The sequence below is a fragment of the Zootoca vivipara genome, chromosome 11 (genome assembly GCF_965207765.1).
Source record: "Zootoca vivipara chromosome 11, rZooViv2.hap1.1, whole genome shotgun sequence".
Classification (NCBI taxonomy): Eukaryota; Metazoa; Chordata; class Lepidosauria; order Squamata; family Lacertidae; genus Zootoca; species Zootoca vivipara.
In genome coordinates, this window is record NC_142594.1 from 44,869,851 (window position 1) to 44,887,078 (window position 17,228).

At 43.6% G+C, this 17,228-nt stretch overlaps 1 protein-coding gene across 5 annotated transcripts in view; it reads right to left on the reverse strand.

The window, feature by feature from the left end:
* The window catches only part of GTPBP4 (GTP binding protein 4), a 51,825-nt gene that overhangs the window by 3,881 nt on the left and 30,716 nt on the right, over positions 1-17,228 (reverse strand). For 4 of the 5 annotated variants that reach the window (XM_088653740.1, XM_088653741.1, XM_088653742.1 and 1 more), the window contains exons 3-13: positions 10,579-10,749; positions 7,697-7,800; positions 7,261-7,397; positions 6,406-6,506; positions 5,107-5,199; positions 3,817-4,008; positions 3,646-3,711; positions 2,377-2,466; positions 1,167-1,277; positions 736-813; positions 586-637 (exon numbers count right to left, since the gene is read on the reverse strand). In XM_088653740.1, the coding sequence (XP_088509866.1) occupies positions 586-637; positions 736-813; positions 1,167-1,277; positions 2,377-2,466; positions 3,646-3,711; positions 3,817-4,008; positions 5,107-5,199; positions 6,406-6,506; positions 7,261-7,397; positions 7,697-7,800; positions 10,579-10,656 (1,102 nt within the window). In that variant the 5' untranslated portion in view covers positions 10,657-10,749. Of the gene's footprint in view, positions 1-585; positions 638-735; positions 814-1,166; positions 1,278-2,376; positions 2,467-3,645; positions 3,712-3,816; positions 4,009-5,106; positions 5,200-6,405; positions 6,507-7,260; positions 7,398-7,696; positions 7,801-10,578; positions 10,750-13,767; positions 13,859-17,228 lie in introns of those variants that run through there. The other variant, XM_035129389.3, reaches the window with a different exon arrangement.

The window sequence follows — 17,228 nt, forward strand, 5'->3', positions numbered from 1 at the left end:
TATTATCTGTCTAGAAATGTCACTCACTTTCTGACACCTGGTACCCTCCCTCCACCCAAAGCAGCTTGCCAGCGGCAACACAGGAGAGGGTAATTCAGGAAAGGAATGCATGACATTAGGCCAAAGGCTGCAGGTTGTTCACTCCCTATGTAGACTGACAAAGCCCTCCATCAACTTTGCAAACCCAAGAACCAAGAACGGAGAACCCTATATATTTTTTAACATATAGTCCCTGATGGAAAATTAGGTGAACACCAGTATTATCCAGTAGACTAAGAGCATAACATAATTATTATGTTAATAATAATGTTAATTATAATAATAATAATAATTATTATTATTATTATTATCTATACCTCACCCATCTGGCTGGGTTTCCCCAGCCACTCTGGGCGGCTCCCAACAGAATATTAATAATAAAAAAGCAACATCATCAAACATTAAAAACTTCCCTAAACAGGGCTGCTAACCACACACAGTGGCTGAAGTTAACCTTGCAGTTTTCTACCTGAACTGTCTGCAAAATGGGAACACTACATCCAGCGACACCTCTAGAGAACATTTAAGATTACTGTTACTACTTACTCTTAAGATCCAAAACATACTCGTCTCCCATTTCCATTTCAATGTCTTTCTCCTGTGAACAAGCACACAGCATTAAAATGGGCCCTTTTTAAAAGCTTCACGTGAATTTTGCTGTTCTTCTCCTGGGAAAATCTTTCAAAAGACGCTTACCAGTTTCTTTTTAGGCGCATCAACTTCCATGCGTTTTTTGCGGAGCAGGGCACCTTCAGGGATAAAAGGCGGCCTTTCCTAAAGGGTAAAACCAAGATGAGCTCAAGGAATCAGTTTAAACAAAAGCAAAAAAGGACCAAAACTGTTTTGATTAGATGCATTATTATCTCTGAAAATAAGCCATACCCCGAAAATAAGCCATACCCCGAAAATAAGCCATAGTGATAGGCAGTTTAACCCTGTAGGTTAAACTGTACCATACTTAATAATAATAATAAAGACATCCCCTGAAAATAAGCCACCGTGTTGTTTTTTTGAGGAAAAATAAATATAAGACGGTGTCTTATTTTTGGAGAAACACGGGTATATACATACATTGCTGAAACCGGGGGGACGGGACACAGAGGTATAATGGGCACACACACACCAACCTTGTTATCTCTTTTGGAAGGGACAGCTAAGTGGAGCCTGTTCAGTACATCATGTACTTTGTTTCCTTTCATTTTGGTATCAACACGATGGGCCAGCAACCTGTCGCAGGCCTGAGAACATGCAAAATAGGAATTCAAAAAAATATGCTGATGAAAGCAGACGAATAACACGCAGACATAATGGCTCCCAATTTCTTAACGTCGGTTTCACTGAGCAGGAGTTTCACGGAGTACCCCACGGGCTCCCAAATTCCCTCCTTACTGTAACTGAAAAAACAGCAGGGGAAAGGAAACTGGGAGAGCACAGGCTCTCCATCTCATAACCACAGTGAAAAGGAAGCACTACATCTGCACCACACTGGGTGTGTGTGAAATCACCAAGCAAGATGGCTGCCCTAATTATTTAACTACTCGTGCACTATCAAACCTCCAATCTGAAATCCTAAAAAAAAAATTGACTCTGCAAGGCAAAATCATTATAAATTTCTGGAAGGCCAAGATTTACTCTCTCACACAATTTCCTGGTTTAATCCCATCATCCCTAATATTAAGCTTAATGTCTTTGATCTAGAATTCACCTACAGAGCAAGCCAGTGCTTGCAGCAATAGGCCCATTATCGCCAGATAATGGAGGGCATTTTAAAAGAACTTCGCACACTTGTCAGTCTAGAATGGGAGGGCCAAAAGGTCCTCCCCTGCCCCCCAGTACATATAAAACACTCTTTCTTTTTTGGATGACCCTCTCTTGCTTGTAAATTGTTTGGCAGTCAACCACCTAAGTTCCCTGTTAGAGGGAATGGAACAATAAAGAAAGTCTATCATTAATGTTCCTCCTCTTTACAGTTGTCTAAACAGGCTTCCAGTTCAGCTGCCAGCAGCTAACAGAACAATAGGTTGGTCAAAACAACCATGAGCAAAAGTAGAAGAGCTGGTTGTCCTATGCTATAAACATTTGCTGAAATCGGTAGGTTTTGTGGTTGCACAAGTCGCTTTGGATTGCCTTGGACAAGCTAATGCAACTAACAAATTTAATAAATAATATTAATAATAATCGCCTTTGGATTTGGCTTCACATTTCTCCAGCAGTGTCCTAGTGCAAGGTTGTTGTTGTTCACAAATCTTTGAAATGTGGAGGAGGTCACTGTTGGACCAATCCAATGAGAGTGTGTGAAACACAGCTTATACAAAAACAAACAAACACACAACTCACTTCTGTTTTAACTTGAATCACTCCTTCTTCGGTTAGGGTGCTTGTCTCGATGACAGGAAGCCCATCTGCTTCTAAATCAGCAAACATTTTCTAAAAGATGAAGGACACACGTGAATTCAGTAGTGAAACTAAATGCTTAAACCCAACAAAAATATTGCTGCCTTCTATTGCTAAGGTATCAAAATAAGCACAAGACCTTCATGAACTGGAAGATACAACAGTTAGAATGTGTCACATCGGACATGAAATAAATTACAGTACACATATGCAGACCACAGTTCCATCTGTTTCCCTCCTCAAAAAAGTCTGGGCATGTAATTTGTTAATGGTTGCTGGGAGTTGCAACTTTGTGAAGTACAGTGCCCAGAATTCTTTGAGGAGGGAAATGTGCTATGGATGTGCTCTCAATGTATTGTGCCTGAAAAGTACAGTGTGTATACAACCTAAATTGTTGCAATTCAGCTCATTATTTGGGTATGTCTGACTCCGATCAGTTAAATCCGAAACCACCATTGACTAAAACTGGAAACCAAAAAATTGCTAGTGTTTTTCTTTTTTTCACATGTGGATGAAGTTTGCAGGCAAAGGAACCACTCCAGGTGGGTTACGCCTGCCAGTTTCAGGCTAAGAAGCCTGCTAAAATTCAGGAAACTGGTCCAGGGGCTAGGTGATATCACCTTTGGTATAAAAAACTGGAACAGTCACCAAAGAAAGCAAGTTATGGCTTTGAATTGCCTGTTAGGAAAAAGGATGACTGGGGAAAAAGCAGGCTACTCTCATAGTGTGACTCTGCTGCTTACTCCCTGCTCTCACAGCCAAAATTCAGACGAGAATGAAGACCCTCACAAAGAACAACTCTTTGAAATAAACAAACTGCCTCCCCCAAATTACTCTGATTGGGGTGCATGGAGGGGAAATAATTCAGTGAATGGAAGCTAAACCTCTTCATCAAAATGAAAAGATCTTACCAGAACACCAACTTGTCCCCTCTGAAGTTCTGGCCGTTTCTCCAGACCACTTGGTATTGTTTCTCAAAAAAAAATGGCGAGGGTAAAATTGTGGGTTTAACTTTTTAGAAAAACGGAGGCGATAGAGCTACTCGGAAAATTGAGTTTGACCCTGATCCACTTTGACATGCCTTGTTAATGGCATGACCTGACTCTGCAAAGGAAGAGTCTTCTCCAAATCTCCATGATCTACCCCATTATTCAAGGTGCACTCCAAGCCAGTGCACAACCCTAAGACAGATGGACAAACACAATTTCCTACCTGGTTTTCCTCAGAAAGCTCAGAAATCCTCTTCACGTCACATTTGTTTGCTACAATTATTAGAGGCTGAAAGTTAAAAAAGGGGAAATAACAGATTGAACTAAGCATACGGTCTAGATTTTATAACCAAGAAAGGAGCAACTCGGCATCAGGTATTAAATCCCAGCTCACCTTGTTGACAAACAGTGGCTTGATATTGCTGAAGAGTTCTAGCTGTTCTTCTAGGCTGTGCCCACACTGTTCTGATATATCCATGACGTACAGGACAGCTGAACGAAGATGGGCAAGCGCTGTTATTGCCTGCATCTCAATGGTGTTTCTCTCTTCCAGGGGATGATCCAGAATACCGGGGGTATCCACTACCTAGAATGAAGACAGACAGCAATAAAGTCCTTGATCTCACATGCATTGACAAGCAAACCGGGCTGCGAAGGAAAAATAGCCCCACTTCTGGAACACCTCTGTAAATGGAGGGCACAGGCATTTCAAGCGCCTCTGCAACTCAAATACTATTATCCTTTCCTCCTAAACCGCAAAACAGAAGGATGCTGAAATGATATCGCTCAGAATACCAAAGAAATTCTTGGCTCCCACATGCAATATCAATGGCTGCAACCCCATACCCACATATCCTGCGAGTAAGTCCCATTGAACTCAGTAGACTTACTTCTAAGTAAACAAGCACAGCATCTGGCTACAGGACTGCTAGTTGAAGTCACTGTATTCACTTGGACAAACTGAAACATGCCAACTGATCTTCCTAGGCAGATTTGGACAGGTTTGTTTCATGGTTTTGGTGCAGGGTTTTTCATAAAGCTCCAGAACATGAAAGTTACATTAATCAATGGCTAGGCAGCTAAGTACAGTGTCAACACCCTTCCAAGGGCTAAAAAGCCCAAGACACTATTTTGTAATTGTTTTATATTGCCAGAGGATTAAAACTATTTCTTCACAACCCTTGAGTCTAGAAACTGCAGTCGCCCACATTTCCAGACTGCCTGTCTAATGCAGTCATGTGGATAGCTGAGCTAGAGTATCATCAGATGACTCAATAAGTGGTGAACAGACTCACAGAAGCATCACCCCAATCAGCTCATCTACAGGAGCACCAAATGAGCTGCGTTGGGGTCCGTGGCCGAGACAAGACTGGGCAAACACTATTAAAAAGGAGAAATTCCTTTGAAAACTGCATTGAGACAAGGGCTCAATCTTCAGAGGGTTACAGCTTGGAAGGAGTGGCCATTATTGTAAAAGAAGACTCCCAACCTAGCTTGCCGTTTGCTACAAAGGTGAAGATTGCGAGCAAGGCAATCTAGTTCAATGCAGCCATCATGAATCCTAATCAGCTAACTGGAAGTTCGGAAAACTTATAAGGAACTCTAGGAAGCCAAAATACGATTCACAGCGTTACCTTGAAGGAGAAAGATCCATCCCAACTAATTGCTACAGCAAAGTCCTTACCTGCCAACGCAGGTACTTGTAATCCATGTGGCCCACAAACAGAGATTTTGTGGTGAAGGCATACGGCTGCACCTCTACATCTGCTCTCGTCACCTGAAACACAAGAAATCCCAAAGTTGCAGCGTCTCTCCATTTATAAGACAATTCCATTTTCCAAACAAACAAGGGCCATACTCGACTTCTTACAAGAAAAATGTCTGAGCCACTAGAGCATACTTATTTAGGCGTGGGGTAGGAGAGAGAAGATATTTTCTGTTCTGGAACTCAAAATATGTAAAACCAAGTATCTTCCATTTAGCACTTGGGGTGGAACTTCCAAGCTCCAGGTTTCTCTATCCAGCCCCTGGGGTTCTCCCCAGGCCACCCTCTTCCCTGGTCCTACCCCATACTCAAGGCTGGAATGTGTCCTTCATGCACTACATAGTTAAAATATGGAAAATGCTCCCACAGGAGACTGTGATGGCCACCAACAAATTCATGGAAGACAAGACTATCAATGGTTACCATCCACCATAGTTGTGTTCTACCTCCACTGTCAAAGACATTGTACTCTGAATACATCCTGGGAATCACAGGCGTGCAGAGTGCTATTGCACTTGTGCCCGGATGGAGAGATTGTGCATGGAAACCTCTGAGTTTTGCATAGCTTGAATGCAGTCTTCTGTAACGCCTGTTGATCTGGCCCTGGCCATGCCCACTGCTGATATTGCAGCCTTTAAAAGGGAATATGGCACTTTATCTGCTCAAATATTTAAAATATCTATTCACTCATTAAGAGGCAGTACATCCCTAAAGGTAAAGGGACCCCTGACCATTAGGTCCAGTCGTGACTGACTGGGGTAGCGGCTCTCATCTTGCATTATTGGCCAAGGGAGCCGGCGTACAGCATCCCGGTCATGTGGCCAGCATGACAAAGCCGCTTCTGGCGAACCAGAGCAGCACACGGAAACGCCGTTTAGCTTCCCGCTTGGAGCAGTACCTATTTATCTACTTCCACTTTGAGGTGCTTTCGAACTGCTAGGTTGGCAGGAGCTGGGACCGAGCAACGGGAGCTCACCCCATCGTGGGGATTCGAACCGCCGACCTTCTGATCAGCAAGCCCTAGCCTAGGCTCTGTGGTTTAACCCATAGCACCACCTGTACATCCCTAGTTGAATATAAACTCAACTAAGACTTACATCCTAAACACATTTACTAGGGAGCATGCAACTCAATGGGATTTACTTCCGAGTAAAAAAAGTAGCTCAAGAGTGCACAGTACTTTCCTTTGGCTCCGAAGCCATACAAATATCCACAAACCTTGTTTATAAAGCTGGATTTCCCAACATTCGGGTAACCACACAGTAAGAGAGTCCGTGTGTTAGGGTCGATGGTTGGCAACCGAGATAAATGCTGACGCACTGTAAAAAATAAAGACAATCTTTCATTTGTTGAAGTCTAAAAATACTTAGCATCCGGGCACTGATACACAATTACCAATGGCTGAGCTACACATCTGATAGGCCCAGTGTAAGCAGAAGAGTCCTAAGCAGGCATTTTGAACGAAGGGCAGTATCCACAAAGCAGTCCAATTGTGCAACAGAAATTCCCTGCCCTCTCTTTGAATGTTCCGTAAATCTGTGCTGGGGCATTCCAGAAGAGTTTAGGGGAGGGGACAGGGGCAGGCAGGAAATGGAGGAGGAGGGGATTTTCATTGCAGTTGGAAAGCCTTGAGCTCGCCCAAAGTACTAACAGCTCTTGCTTAATATTAATTGGCAAAAAGTTCCACCCCTTAAATGAAGACATACCAGGCTACCTACTTCTTGTAGAAGCAAGGCGAGTCTCATATTCTTTCTCTGGCTGAACATGGAAGATTGGCCAGGGATATTATTGAATGGGCCCATTTCTGGCAGATTAACTTTTACTAAAGTTCACTGTCTAATGACAGCCAAAGTGCTGCAATTGTTATTGCTGCCAGAAGAGTAATAGATCCATCACTCAGCCATGGCACTCGTTGGGTGATCTTCAGCCAGTCACTTTTTCAGCCTCACAGGGCGGTTGTGAAGGTAAAGTTGGGACAAGAACCCTGAGAGGCCGGTATGAACTTATTGACTGAAGGGTGGTATCGCAATAAAGGGTGGTATCTGTTCTGCTATCACCCCTGATATACTCCACCTTGTTCTAAGTACTCCAGGCTCTGCTTCTGTCTTTTGATGATTGTACACATCCGTCCCAGAGCAGCCCGCTTCAGCTGCTTGCATCGGTAAAGGGAATCTCCATATTTCATCAGCCGTACATAATCTTTGGCAACACTGTATTTCAAAAACAGAAGTCAAACCTGTATTGAGGCCACTAGAAACTCGTTGCCCTCTCCACCATCCTAATAACTGAGCACAGAACTGCAGCATTTGAAAGGGGGGAATGAAAGGGTAAGTCTCAAGGAATATGCAGGCATTCCTTCATGTTTCAAAGGCATGGCTTTATAAGGAGGAACTGCAAGCAGAGAATAGGAAGCCTTTTCCAAACAAAATGTGTGTGTATGTGTTACAGTGATCCAAACAACAGAAATGTTTTTTGAAACATGGACAACAACTAAATATTAAGCTCTTACTTGTCAATCAGATTTTTTGCAATGTTAATTTGCCCCAAAGCCAACTTGTAATGATCTTTGTCATATAGAACGTTCATCAAATCTGCATAAAATGGATGGATGTCCTGGAAGGAAAAAAAAGAACAAAACTTATGTCAATATGCAAACTTCTTAGCGGTTTGACCTTTGCTAAGTAGCACAGCCAAGGTTCAGAGGGCTGACTACTTCCGCAAGCTCAGGGGAATTTTAGGCCACACAGTAAACTGATTTTGAAACTAGGAGAAAGTTCAAAAAAGCATTCTATGATGCAGCATAAATCCAGGAGCAGCCCGCTCCTATTTCTGTTTACATCCATTGTTTGTGGTGCAACAATGCAGAACAGGGCCTTCTCTGTTGTGGCACCCTAGATATGGAGGTTCCTTCCAATAGGGCAGGAGTAGGGAATCACACGGCAGTTTTCCTCAACCACATTCACCTGCTGTGTGGCTATCCATCTGACAATCATCCAACATCAATATAATGTCAGATGACCATAAAAAGACCCCCACCGCTGTCACAAAGATACTGCTGCCTCCTCCACTATCTGTTCTTATGCACCAGATTAAGGTGCATTTATTTCCCTAGGCTAATCATTTGGGCTGATGTAAAATGAAAACTGCTGCGATGTTGTCTGAATTACTGATTTCTTGCTTTATGTTTGGTTTTCATAATGGTTTTATGGCTCTTGTATTGGTTTGGGTACTTAATATATTGTTGAGTTCCCTGGGAACCAGAGCTGCCAAGTTATCCCTTTTTTTAAGGGATTTTCCCTTATGCTGAATAGGCTTCCTCGCGAGAAAAGGGAAAACTTGGCAGCTATGCACTGGGAACCATCAGGTTAAAGGATGGAAGAAAAACTTAATAACAAGGCTGTGTACACATTACAAGTCTTAAACACAGCTAGGTTGTTCTTTTCTATAATTCAGATCAAAGCTGGTTTTAAGGCAAAATGCATTAAAAACAAAGAAATAACAAGATATATATGGACTGAGGCTAATGTCTTCTGTACACCACTTCCCAAACCAGGAGTGGAAAAGTACACTCAATGCAGACAGGAGCAAACAGGAGTGTGTACACAGCTCAAGAGAAAGAATAACCTGCTCAGAATAAGAATGTCACACAATTCAACTAGGCCAGGGTTTCCCAAACTTGGGCCTCCAACTTTTTTCTTTTTACTACAGTTCCCATCATCCCTAACCACTGGGTCCAGCCACCTAGGGATGATGGGAGTTGTAGTCCAAAAATAGCTGGAGATAAAAGCTTGGGAAACCCTGAACAAGGCTAACACAAGCTTCTTATATGAGTCTGTGGAGCTCATTTAATCCTAGGTTACGGTTTTTGTATCTGTTTGATGACCATAGAGAGCACAGACCCAGGCAAAAATGGAGAACAGGTTCCGCATCCATAATGCACTGCAAAGAAAAAACATTTACTCTCTTTAGCAAACTCTTTCTTGCTCAACCTAGCCTTCTCTTTGCATAAAAAGCAACTAGAATGATGCAACTCTAAGAAGAAACGGAACTATGCTACACTATTGACCGTGTTAGAAACAGCAGCTGTTAAAAAAGTGGGACAAATTAAAACAGCATTCATTAGCTCGGCCCAGGTCGATGTAGGAGTATGCAAGCTTTCAGGAGCCAAGGAGCAATAAATTCTACAGAATTATAAACTTGCACACTCCATGATCTACTTAAGCTGTATCAGCAGGCAACATCTTGTCTACTGTATAATACAGTCTTTAAAGCATATGATTATTCATTTTGCCAGAACGACTCAAACAAATTGTGCATATATTTTCACAGAACACTATCCAAAATCCTACATGGCTCTCTCCTTCTCAATAAGCAGCAAATCATAGTAAAATAAGCTTAACAGACATATCATGTTTTTAATGTCTGTTGTGCAGGGTGAGTCCTTTAAAGGAGGCCCCTTGGATACAGAGTACACATGTTCCAAGGGGCCTCTTTTAAAAGACTCGCCCTGTACAGTACACCGCCCTGAACTTTCCCAGAGGAAGGTGACTTTTATGTATCCTAAATAAATAACTTTGTCCATACTGTACTTTATCAACATATGCTACATTGTTTCGGGGATCGATAGCCAAACTCCACCCATAGCTGTCACAGGGCAAGCCACAGCATATGTGTTACATCAGTTTCATAAAACAAAAAACAAATCCAGCAAACCCAGACTAAAGCTGATGCAAGTGTTCCCCATCTGTTATAAAAATGTCAGCATGTGGGAGCAAGACAAAAGGGGAAGATTTTCACTTGGCACTAAAAGCTCATTAATGCCAGTGCCACTCTAAGCTACAGGGGAAGAGAATTTCACAACTGGAGGGGCAGCTATTGAGAAAGCCCTATACCAAGTTCCAGGAATCCAGACTTAATAATAATAATAAATAATAATAATTTATTTATAACCCGCTCATCTGGCTGGGCTTCCCCTGCCACTCTGGGCGGCTTCCAACAAACCTTAAAATACATCAAATATCACAGATTAAAAACTTCCCTAAACAGGACTGCCTTTAGGTATTTTCTAAATGTCAGGTAGTCATTTATCTCTCTGACCTCTGATGGGAGGGTGTGGTCAAGAGAGACATGCCAGCAGAACTCACCTTATTGGCAGGATACTGCAGGCATTCCCCAAGATAACTGGTCCCCAAACCATTTAGGGCTTTACAGACCAATTTATAATAATGTAAAAGAAAGAACTAGAAGCACATAACCTTTCTCTAAGAAACCAGATATAGTTTACCCAAAAGAAAGATTTTTGCAAGTTTTTTGCATGTGTCATGCGGAGAGTATAACACTGGGCTTAGAATAACTTTTTGTGTTCAACTGCCTCTTGCCAAAACCACTTACATCTAGTTTTGGGAAATCCATGATGATTTGGGTGAGCCTGTCGTGGTAATTTTGTTGGGTATATTTTACTTTTCTCATGTAAAAATGACGAATGCGGTGAATCTGGTAATGCTTATGAATTACTGTGGGAGTCTTCCGCTGCGTCTTGGATAACGTCAGGTCTATGAAGTCCTGCAGTTAAAGAACAAACGGCAAGGAAGAAGATGTGTTTAATGTTTTCAAAGTCACCAAACGTCACAATAAAACAAGAGTCAAAAACTCACATCTGTAGTTGAAAGCAGAAAGGAAGAGTTCGTTCAAGTGTGCTGCAACAGGGCAAAGCACTCTGGAAAGCCCTTAAGACTAGGGATCATGAGACATGCATTCATTGCCTGCTTGCCTCTGAACAAAATGTTTCAACCCATCGTTAAAAGAACAGCAATTTCACATAATTTTTACTGGTATTGATTGTGCTTAAAAATCCACCCCAAACCCCTTCATTGCCCTAACAGACTTGCTCTCTGTTCTTAAGCACACATGCGTCAAAGTTCCATTAATTTCCATCATAACTTATTTCAATATAAAGTGTCAACATCAATCAATCAAGTATTTGTTACAGTCAACCAGCCATTAAAGGAAGTACAAAATATAAGGAAATCCGGAAGAACCAGTTAGTAAAGGGGGACAAGTTAAGATCTAACAATCAAAGCAGGTTTGAGATATATTACAACATCCAGATATATTGTTGCCTGTTTTGCAACAGATTTATTAGACCCCTCAAGAAAAATGCTCAAAAAAGTTTTGAAAGACAGACCAGGAAACTGTCTGGGGATAAATTTATGTGTTCTTCAATTCCTTAATAAAATCTACAATAGAAAAATACATGAGAGACTGTTTCAAGCTCTCGCATGTTCCTTAAAGGCTCCTTAAAAAGAACCACAGCAAATCTGCCATCTAGGATCTTGGGAGGGTAAAATGTACCAAAAAACCTGATGCAACATCTAAGAAAAATAAAGACAGATCACCTGGATGGTGATGCTTGCTTCTCTGCTAGGCCTGGGGACAAGCAAAGGAAAGGGTGCTGTGCTTCAGGCTCCTAGCACAGTCTACCAAAACCATTTAAGGACACACAATGACCTGCCGGTACTATCCATTGACTGGGAGAATTTATCAGAAACTGAAAGCACATCAAGAACTGAGCCTGTAGCTTCCACCTCCAGAACAGAGCCCTCGTTTCACTTCTAAGAACCATGGATGTGAACCAACACAGAAACGTCCATACAGTTTAATTTCTCTCACGGAATGTTACGAGAGTAATTCAGATAAGCATCACCTTGTACAAAAAGGAGCCGCTAGCAGTATAGGACTATTCTCTCATCACTCGTTTCTAGTGGGAGGAAGGAAAGCCATTTGTATTGGGCAAAACAATATTGGAAGAAGAGCAAATAAGCTGAGAATAGAGGTGCCAAAAAAGAAAGAAAGAAAGGCACCACCTACAACAAATATTCTGTGGGGGTGAAGATAGGGAGTGGTGCTATATTAAGACAGCTGGAGTCTTCTGCACACATGGAGAGGTTGCCCAGGAAAGGGAGGAGACTTCACCAATTCACAGTGAGGACGCACCTGCCACATTCATCCAAGACTGTCATCTGAAGCACCAGCAAGTGATGATCAAAAGAAGCCCTTCTCAATGGTGGCTCCCTTTGAGCACGACCCCCACAGAAACATGTCTGGAAAGCCCTCTGCTGTCACTTAAGTACCAGGCCAAAAAGAAAGACAGTTCTTTCTCCAAACTTAATTTTTTTAAAAAAAAAACGTCAGCCTTTTTAAAAACAATAGCAATTTTATTTAAATGTCTGTTTGAATGCAGCTTTTAGCCATTATGCATGCTTTCATTTGCTTATTTGCCCGTTTTTGTTGTTGTGCTTCTGTCTTAACAGCCGCAGGTGTGAGGAATCTCTGGCCCACCCAGACATCACTGAACTACCGGTATGACTCCTGCCCGTCCCCCTTCACTGCTGGCCACACTCATGGGAGTTGTGATTCAGAAGCATTCTGAGGGCCCAAGGACCCCTGGTTCCTTGCTTAGCACCTTAGGAACAAAAAACACATAAATAATCGAGGGGCTCCGGGCAAAACCATTCCTCTGAAAGAAGGCCTTTAACTATCTGCAGCCTTTTAGAAGTAGCGGGTGGGAAGTTTTCTATGCGCTTCTCTTCCCTTTCAGTTTTAACATGGGGTTTGCTGCCTATTTGACTGGTTGTTAGGTCGCAAGATTAAAGCGTCTGACAAGGATTCTGCATTGAGATTCCTGCATGGCGGGGGGTTGGACTAGATGACCCTTGGAGGTACCCCTTCCAAAATCTACGATTCTGCAACAAACTTAATACATAAATAAAAGTGTCACTATTAGGGTCATGTGTTTTTGAGGAGGCACGGAGAGAAGAATAGGATCGCTACCTATTCTTACCCCTCCCTGGCACCCAGGGCCGGATTTAGGTTTGATGAGGCCCTAAAGGGTAATGGGGCCCTTTATATGTCCAGCTGTCCTTTGTCAACAACAAATTGTTGCTGTTTTTTGTGTTGAATATATGCTATATGGTAATTTAGGGACCTAATAGGTATCTAAAGCCATTTGCTAATAACAAAATATGTATTTTATCGAGTAATTGATATCGAAATGAGGAAACCAGCGATATTTTAGGGAGCAAGCTAGCAGACGGGGCCCATTACTTGCATCATGGGAGCCTACACAGCACAAAACACTGTTGCTGTATGTAGATTTTATTTTATTTGGTTTTTATCTTATACAGTATTTTGGAAATGTACATCCAGGTTTTTTTCCCCTTTAATTTTTTTTGGGGGCCCCCAACAAAGTGGGGCCCTAAACTATAGCTTGATTATACTGTACGTAAATCCGGAACAGCTCTCTCCTCTCCCCCAACCACACACTGGAGAGAAGGCACCCCTTGAACTTCCTTCTGCTGGGTAGCACAGCCGCGAGCCACGTGGAGGAGAGAGCCAATGAATGGCCAGGCTCGTCATGTGGTCTCCGCCTTCTTCGGCACATGGCTTTTCCCTCCCCCCCCCCCCGGCGCCACGCGCTAACCCGGCGCCGCCGTGATGCCACAGAAACGGCGCAGTCGCACTCGGAAGCCCCCGCGCGCCGGTCGGAAGGAATTCCGAAAGAGGGAGCCGTCCTCCTTTTACCTTGGCAGACGGGACCACCATGATTTTCTTGAAGTTGTAGAGCGCCATGGCTGCGGCGCGTCCGTCCGTCCCCTTTGCCGGAGTTAAAGAGAGAGGGACACGGCGGCCGGAAAGGGAAGCGGAAGGCGGGACGTCCTGTCAGGTTTCGTCCGTTCTCACGAGAGAGAGAAAAAAAACTAGACCGGAACGAGAAAAGCTTGCTGCGCACGCGCAGATACGGAAACACTGTAGTTGAACGGAAGCGACTCTTCTGTTTTCCTATGTCTAGAAAGCGCCGTTGGGAAAAGCTGCTCCAATTCCACCGCCAGTAGCGGCCCTGTAGCGCCGCCTGGAGTTCAAAGGTACGAACTGCAGCGTCATTTGCCAAACTACAGTACCATGAAACCCAACCGAATACATAACGCGGATCACAGTTATTTGATACGTGAAGGTGGGTGTACGTGTGTACATAACGCCATGTATCACATTACATACATAGGCTACATTTCAAAAACGCTTGCAACCTTATCATGAGTAGGTATCAAACGTATTTCAAATGCAACTAAGCTGCACGGGTTACTATCACAGACAGGTGAGAAATGGGGAATTGGCATGCAAATATTAATTTTAGGGCCACAGAGTTCTTACTTCAAAAACTTATTTCCTGCAGAATTTTCAAACACAGAGCAGCTAATAATGAATCACACAATATTAAAATGTATCACAACAACAGGACATTTGGAAGGGCCCTTAGAGGAATACAGTACTGTACAACTCTTATGGAGACCAACTGAATTCTGGACTGGGCAACCTCTGAAATATCATTGGGGGTGGGGAAAGGTTGAAGATCTGGGGAGTTAAAATACGCATTTGTATAACTCCTTAGCAGTATCACAGACATATTTTATTCTAGGTTTCTTTAGAATTTGCATTTTTCCCTGGTCCTGTACTAAAATTGCTATACTAAACCAGTGGTCACATATAAATCTTTATTGAAAATGTGTGTGAGAGGGGTGAACCCCTCCCTTGTATGGCAATTCTGCTACCGGGTATGTTGAATGATCCCTTATTACGCAAACCAAATGCCAATTAGCATGCCTCCAAATCAGCATTGCGGACACACTCCTGATTACTTTGCATCCAGTGCACTCCCACTGCTGGTTTGTGAAGCTGCTGTGACAACATTAGCCACAAACCACATCTTGAGAAACGCTGTGCTTTAATGCATTTCCCCCGGAAACCACCTTCGGTCCAATTCAAAAATCTAAGCCATACGAAGACATCTTTCCCACCTACTTGTGTGGACAGCAGCCAAATTAGAAACATTTTCAACCCGTTCTGACATGTAAAATGTCATGTAAATGTGATCTGAAGTGCATTGGGGGTGGGTGGGTAGGAACAACCTCACTGCATTATAAACTGGTGATGTAAACAGAGCCAAAGTGAGTCGGGGACAAGGCCATCACACTGTTTCATTGCATGTGTTTTAACTTACAGGGATATAACTCTCCCCTCCTTTCTTGCCTGCCGTTAAAAAATTATCTCGAGCCCAGTGTTGCTGTGTGTGTGTGTATGTTGTATGTAAGCTGGTTCTTATAGCTTTATAGGCCAATATTGGTGCCTGTGACTTAAGTCTACTGTTGAACTCGTGTTGTTGTGTGCTTACTTTCCAACTGCAAATTTGGCTGCACTATAGTTGCACACCAACTATAAAATTAAAAATTTGGTTTAAATGCCATATATATAAATAGGGTCTTCAGCAGGTGCTGGAAGTTTTGTAGGTGTTGTGACGTGGGGTTTGTGATTTCAGCTCTCTTGACAAAACATGCTGGAGACGGTTCTTTAGTAACAGCTCTTTATTAAAGTGAACAAGACTGACTGTGAGGGCAGGAAGGCTACATTTATAGGGACAGGGAACTAGCTAGAAGGGGATACATTTTGGAGGGAACAATATCAGGCAATCACAGTGCTGCCTTTTGGAGGGAACCAATAAGACAGAGGATCCAAATACAGCAGCTTAAATGAACCAATAGTAGCTGTACCCTCTGGAACCAAAAGGCAGTTACTTTATCCTAATGCAAATACAGACAATAATAATACAGAGATAAAATCCTTTGACTCAATACACAACAGTAGGGAGGGGTTCTGATATCAGCTGGGAGTTCCAGAAAATTGACCCTACAATACTGAACACATGCTGAACATGGCTCCTTTGCAATATGATATTTACATCTTGGCTATCGGGGGCCACTAACAAATACCTCAGTGATTGGACAGGGATATAAGGAATCAGGCATCGACTCAAGTCATTAAGGACATTGTAAATTAATACAAGAACTTTGAACTAGGCTCAGTAGCATATGGGCTGCCAGCACAAGATTTTAAGTACCACAGGTATGTACTAGCAATAGTGCATGGCAAAAACTCAGTACTATTTGTACTGGCACATGTAGCAGCCTGGAAATAACACTGCCTCTCTGAACAAGTGTACAACATTCTTTTGAGGACCACAACCCCTTTGGCAACCACTAGGCTTCAAGAGTTGTGGGCAAGGGCCTCCAACCAAACTTTTCCTCATAGCATTTCTCTCTTTAGATAGCAAAGGATCACTTCCACCACAAAACCAATGAAAGAAAATGTTTAAAACCCACAACAGTTTATTCTGCTACTAGTATCTTGAAGCCCGTTAAAATAACGGGTGCTAGAGCGTGTGTCTCGGCAGGCGCAGGAACCCTGCGAGGAATTCTGAATATGCTCAGAGAACCGTCGGCCGCTCAAACTCACCCCATTTCCCTACCCAACAGCCCCCAACCCCCGGGGTCTCTTTTCCCTGTGGTGCTCAAAGGTCTTGAGGGCTGCCCGAGAGAGACCTTGGAGACATTTCCCCTCAGGCGCTCCGCGCGGGCCGCCTCTCCCCACAGCAAAATCCCACCCAGAAAAAGGCGACCCGTTGGGACTCGCTGCTTCAAGACGGCCGGGCGAAATGAAAGGAGAAGCGGAGGAGCTCGCCAGTGAAGAGGCGGCCGGCCGGCGAGAGAAACCGGGGCATGATTTTGTTTGGGTCGGTTTGTGAGTTAAGAGAAAGAGAGGCGCAGGGGAGAACGGCCAGAAGGTATTGCGAGGGAAGAAGACCTGTTTCCAGCGGCGGCAAGGAGTTGAAGAAGGAGGATGGGGGCTGCCCTTTGGGGCCTGCTCCTCCAGCTGGTAAGGGGTTTGCCTGGGCCCGGAAGCAGTGGGCGCCCATCGTGCTACTCCAGCATACCCTGGGGCAGTCGGGGCAGCTTCCTGAGGGAAACTGGGGGAGCTTTCCTAGCGAGGGGTGTTTCTGAGAGGCAGGGGATCGATCCCGCGTGAGGGCGAGGTGCGCCCGTGAGGAGCCGCAAGGGGCGGCCGGTGCTGCCGGGAGGTGGGAGGAGGGGGTCCCGCCATTGTCCCGCCCAGAGAGGTCGCGCTCCTGCTGCTGGAGGAGGAGGAGGAAGGAG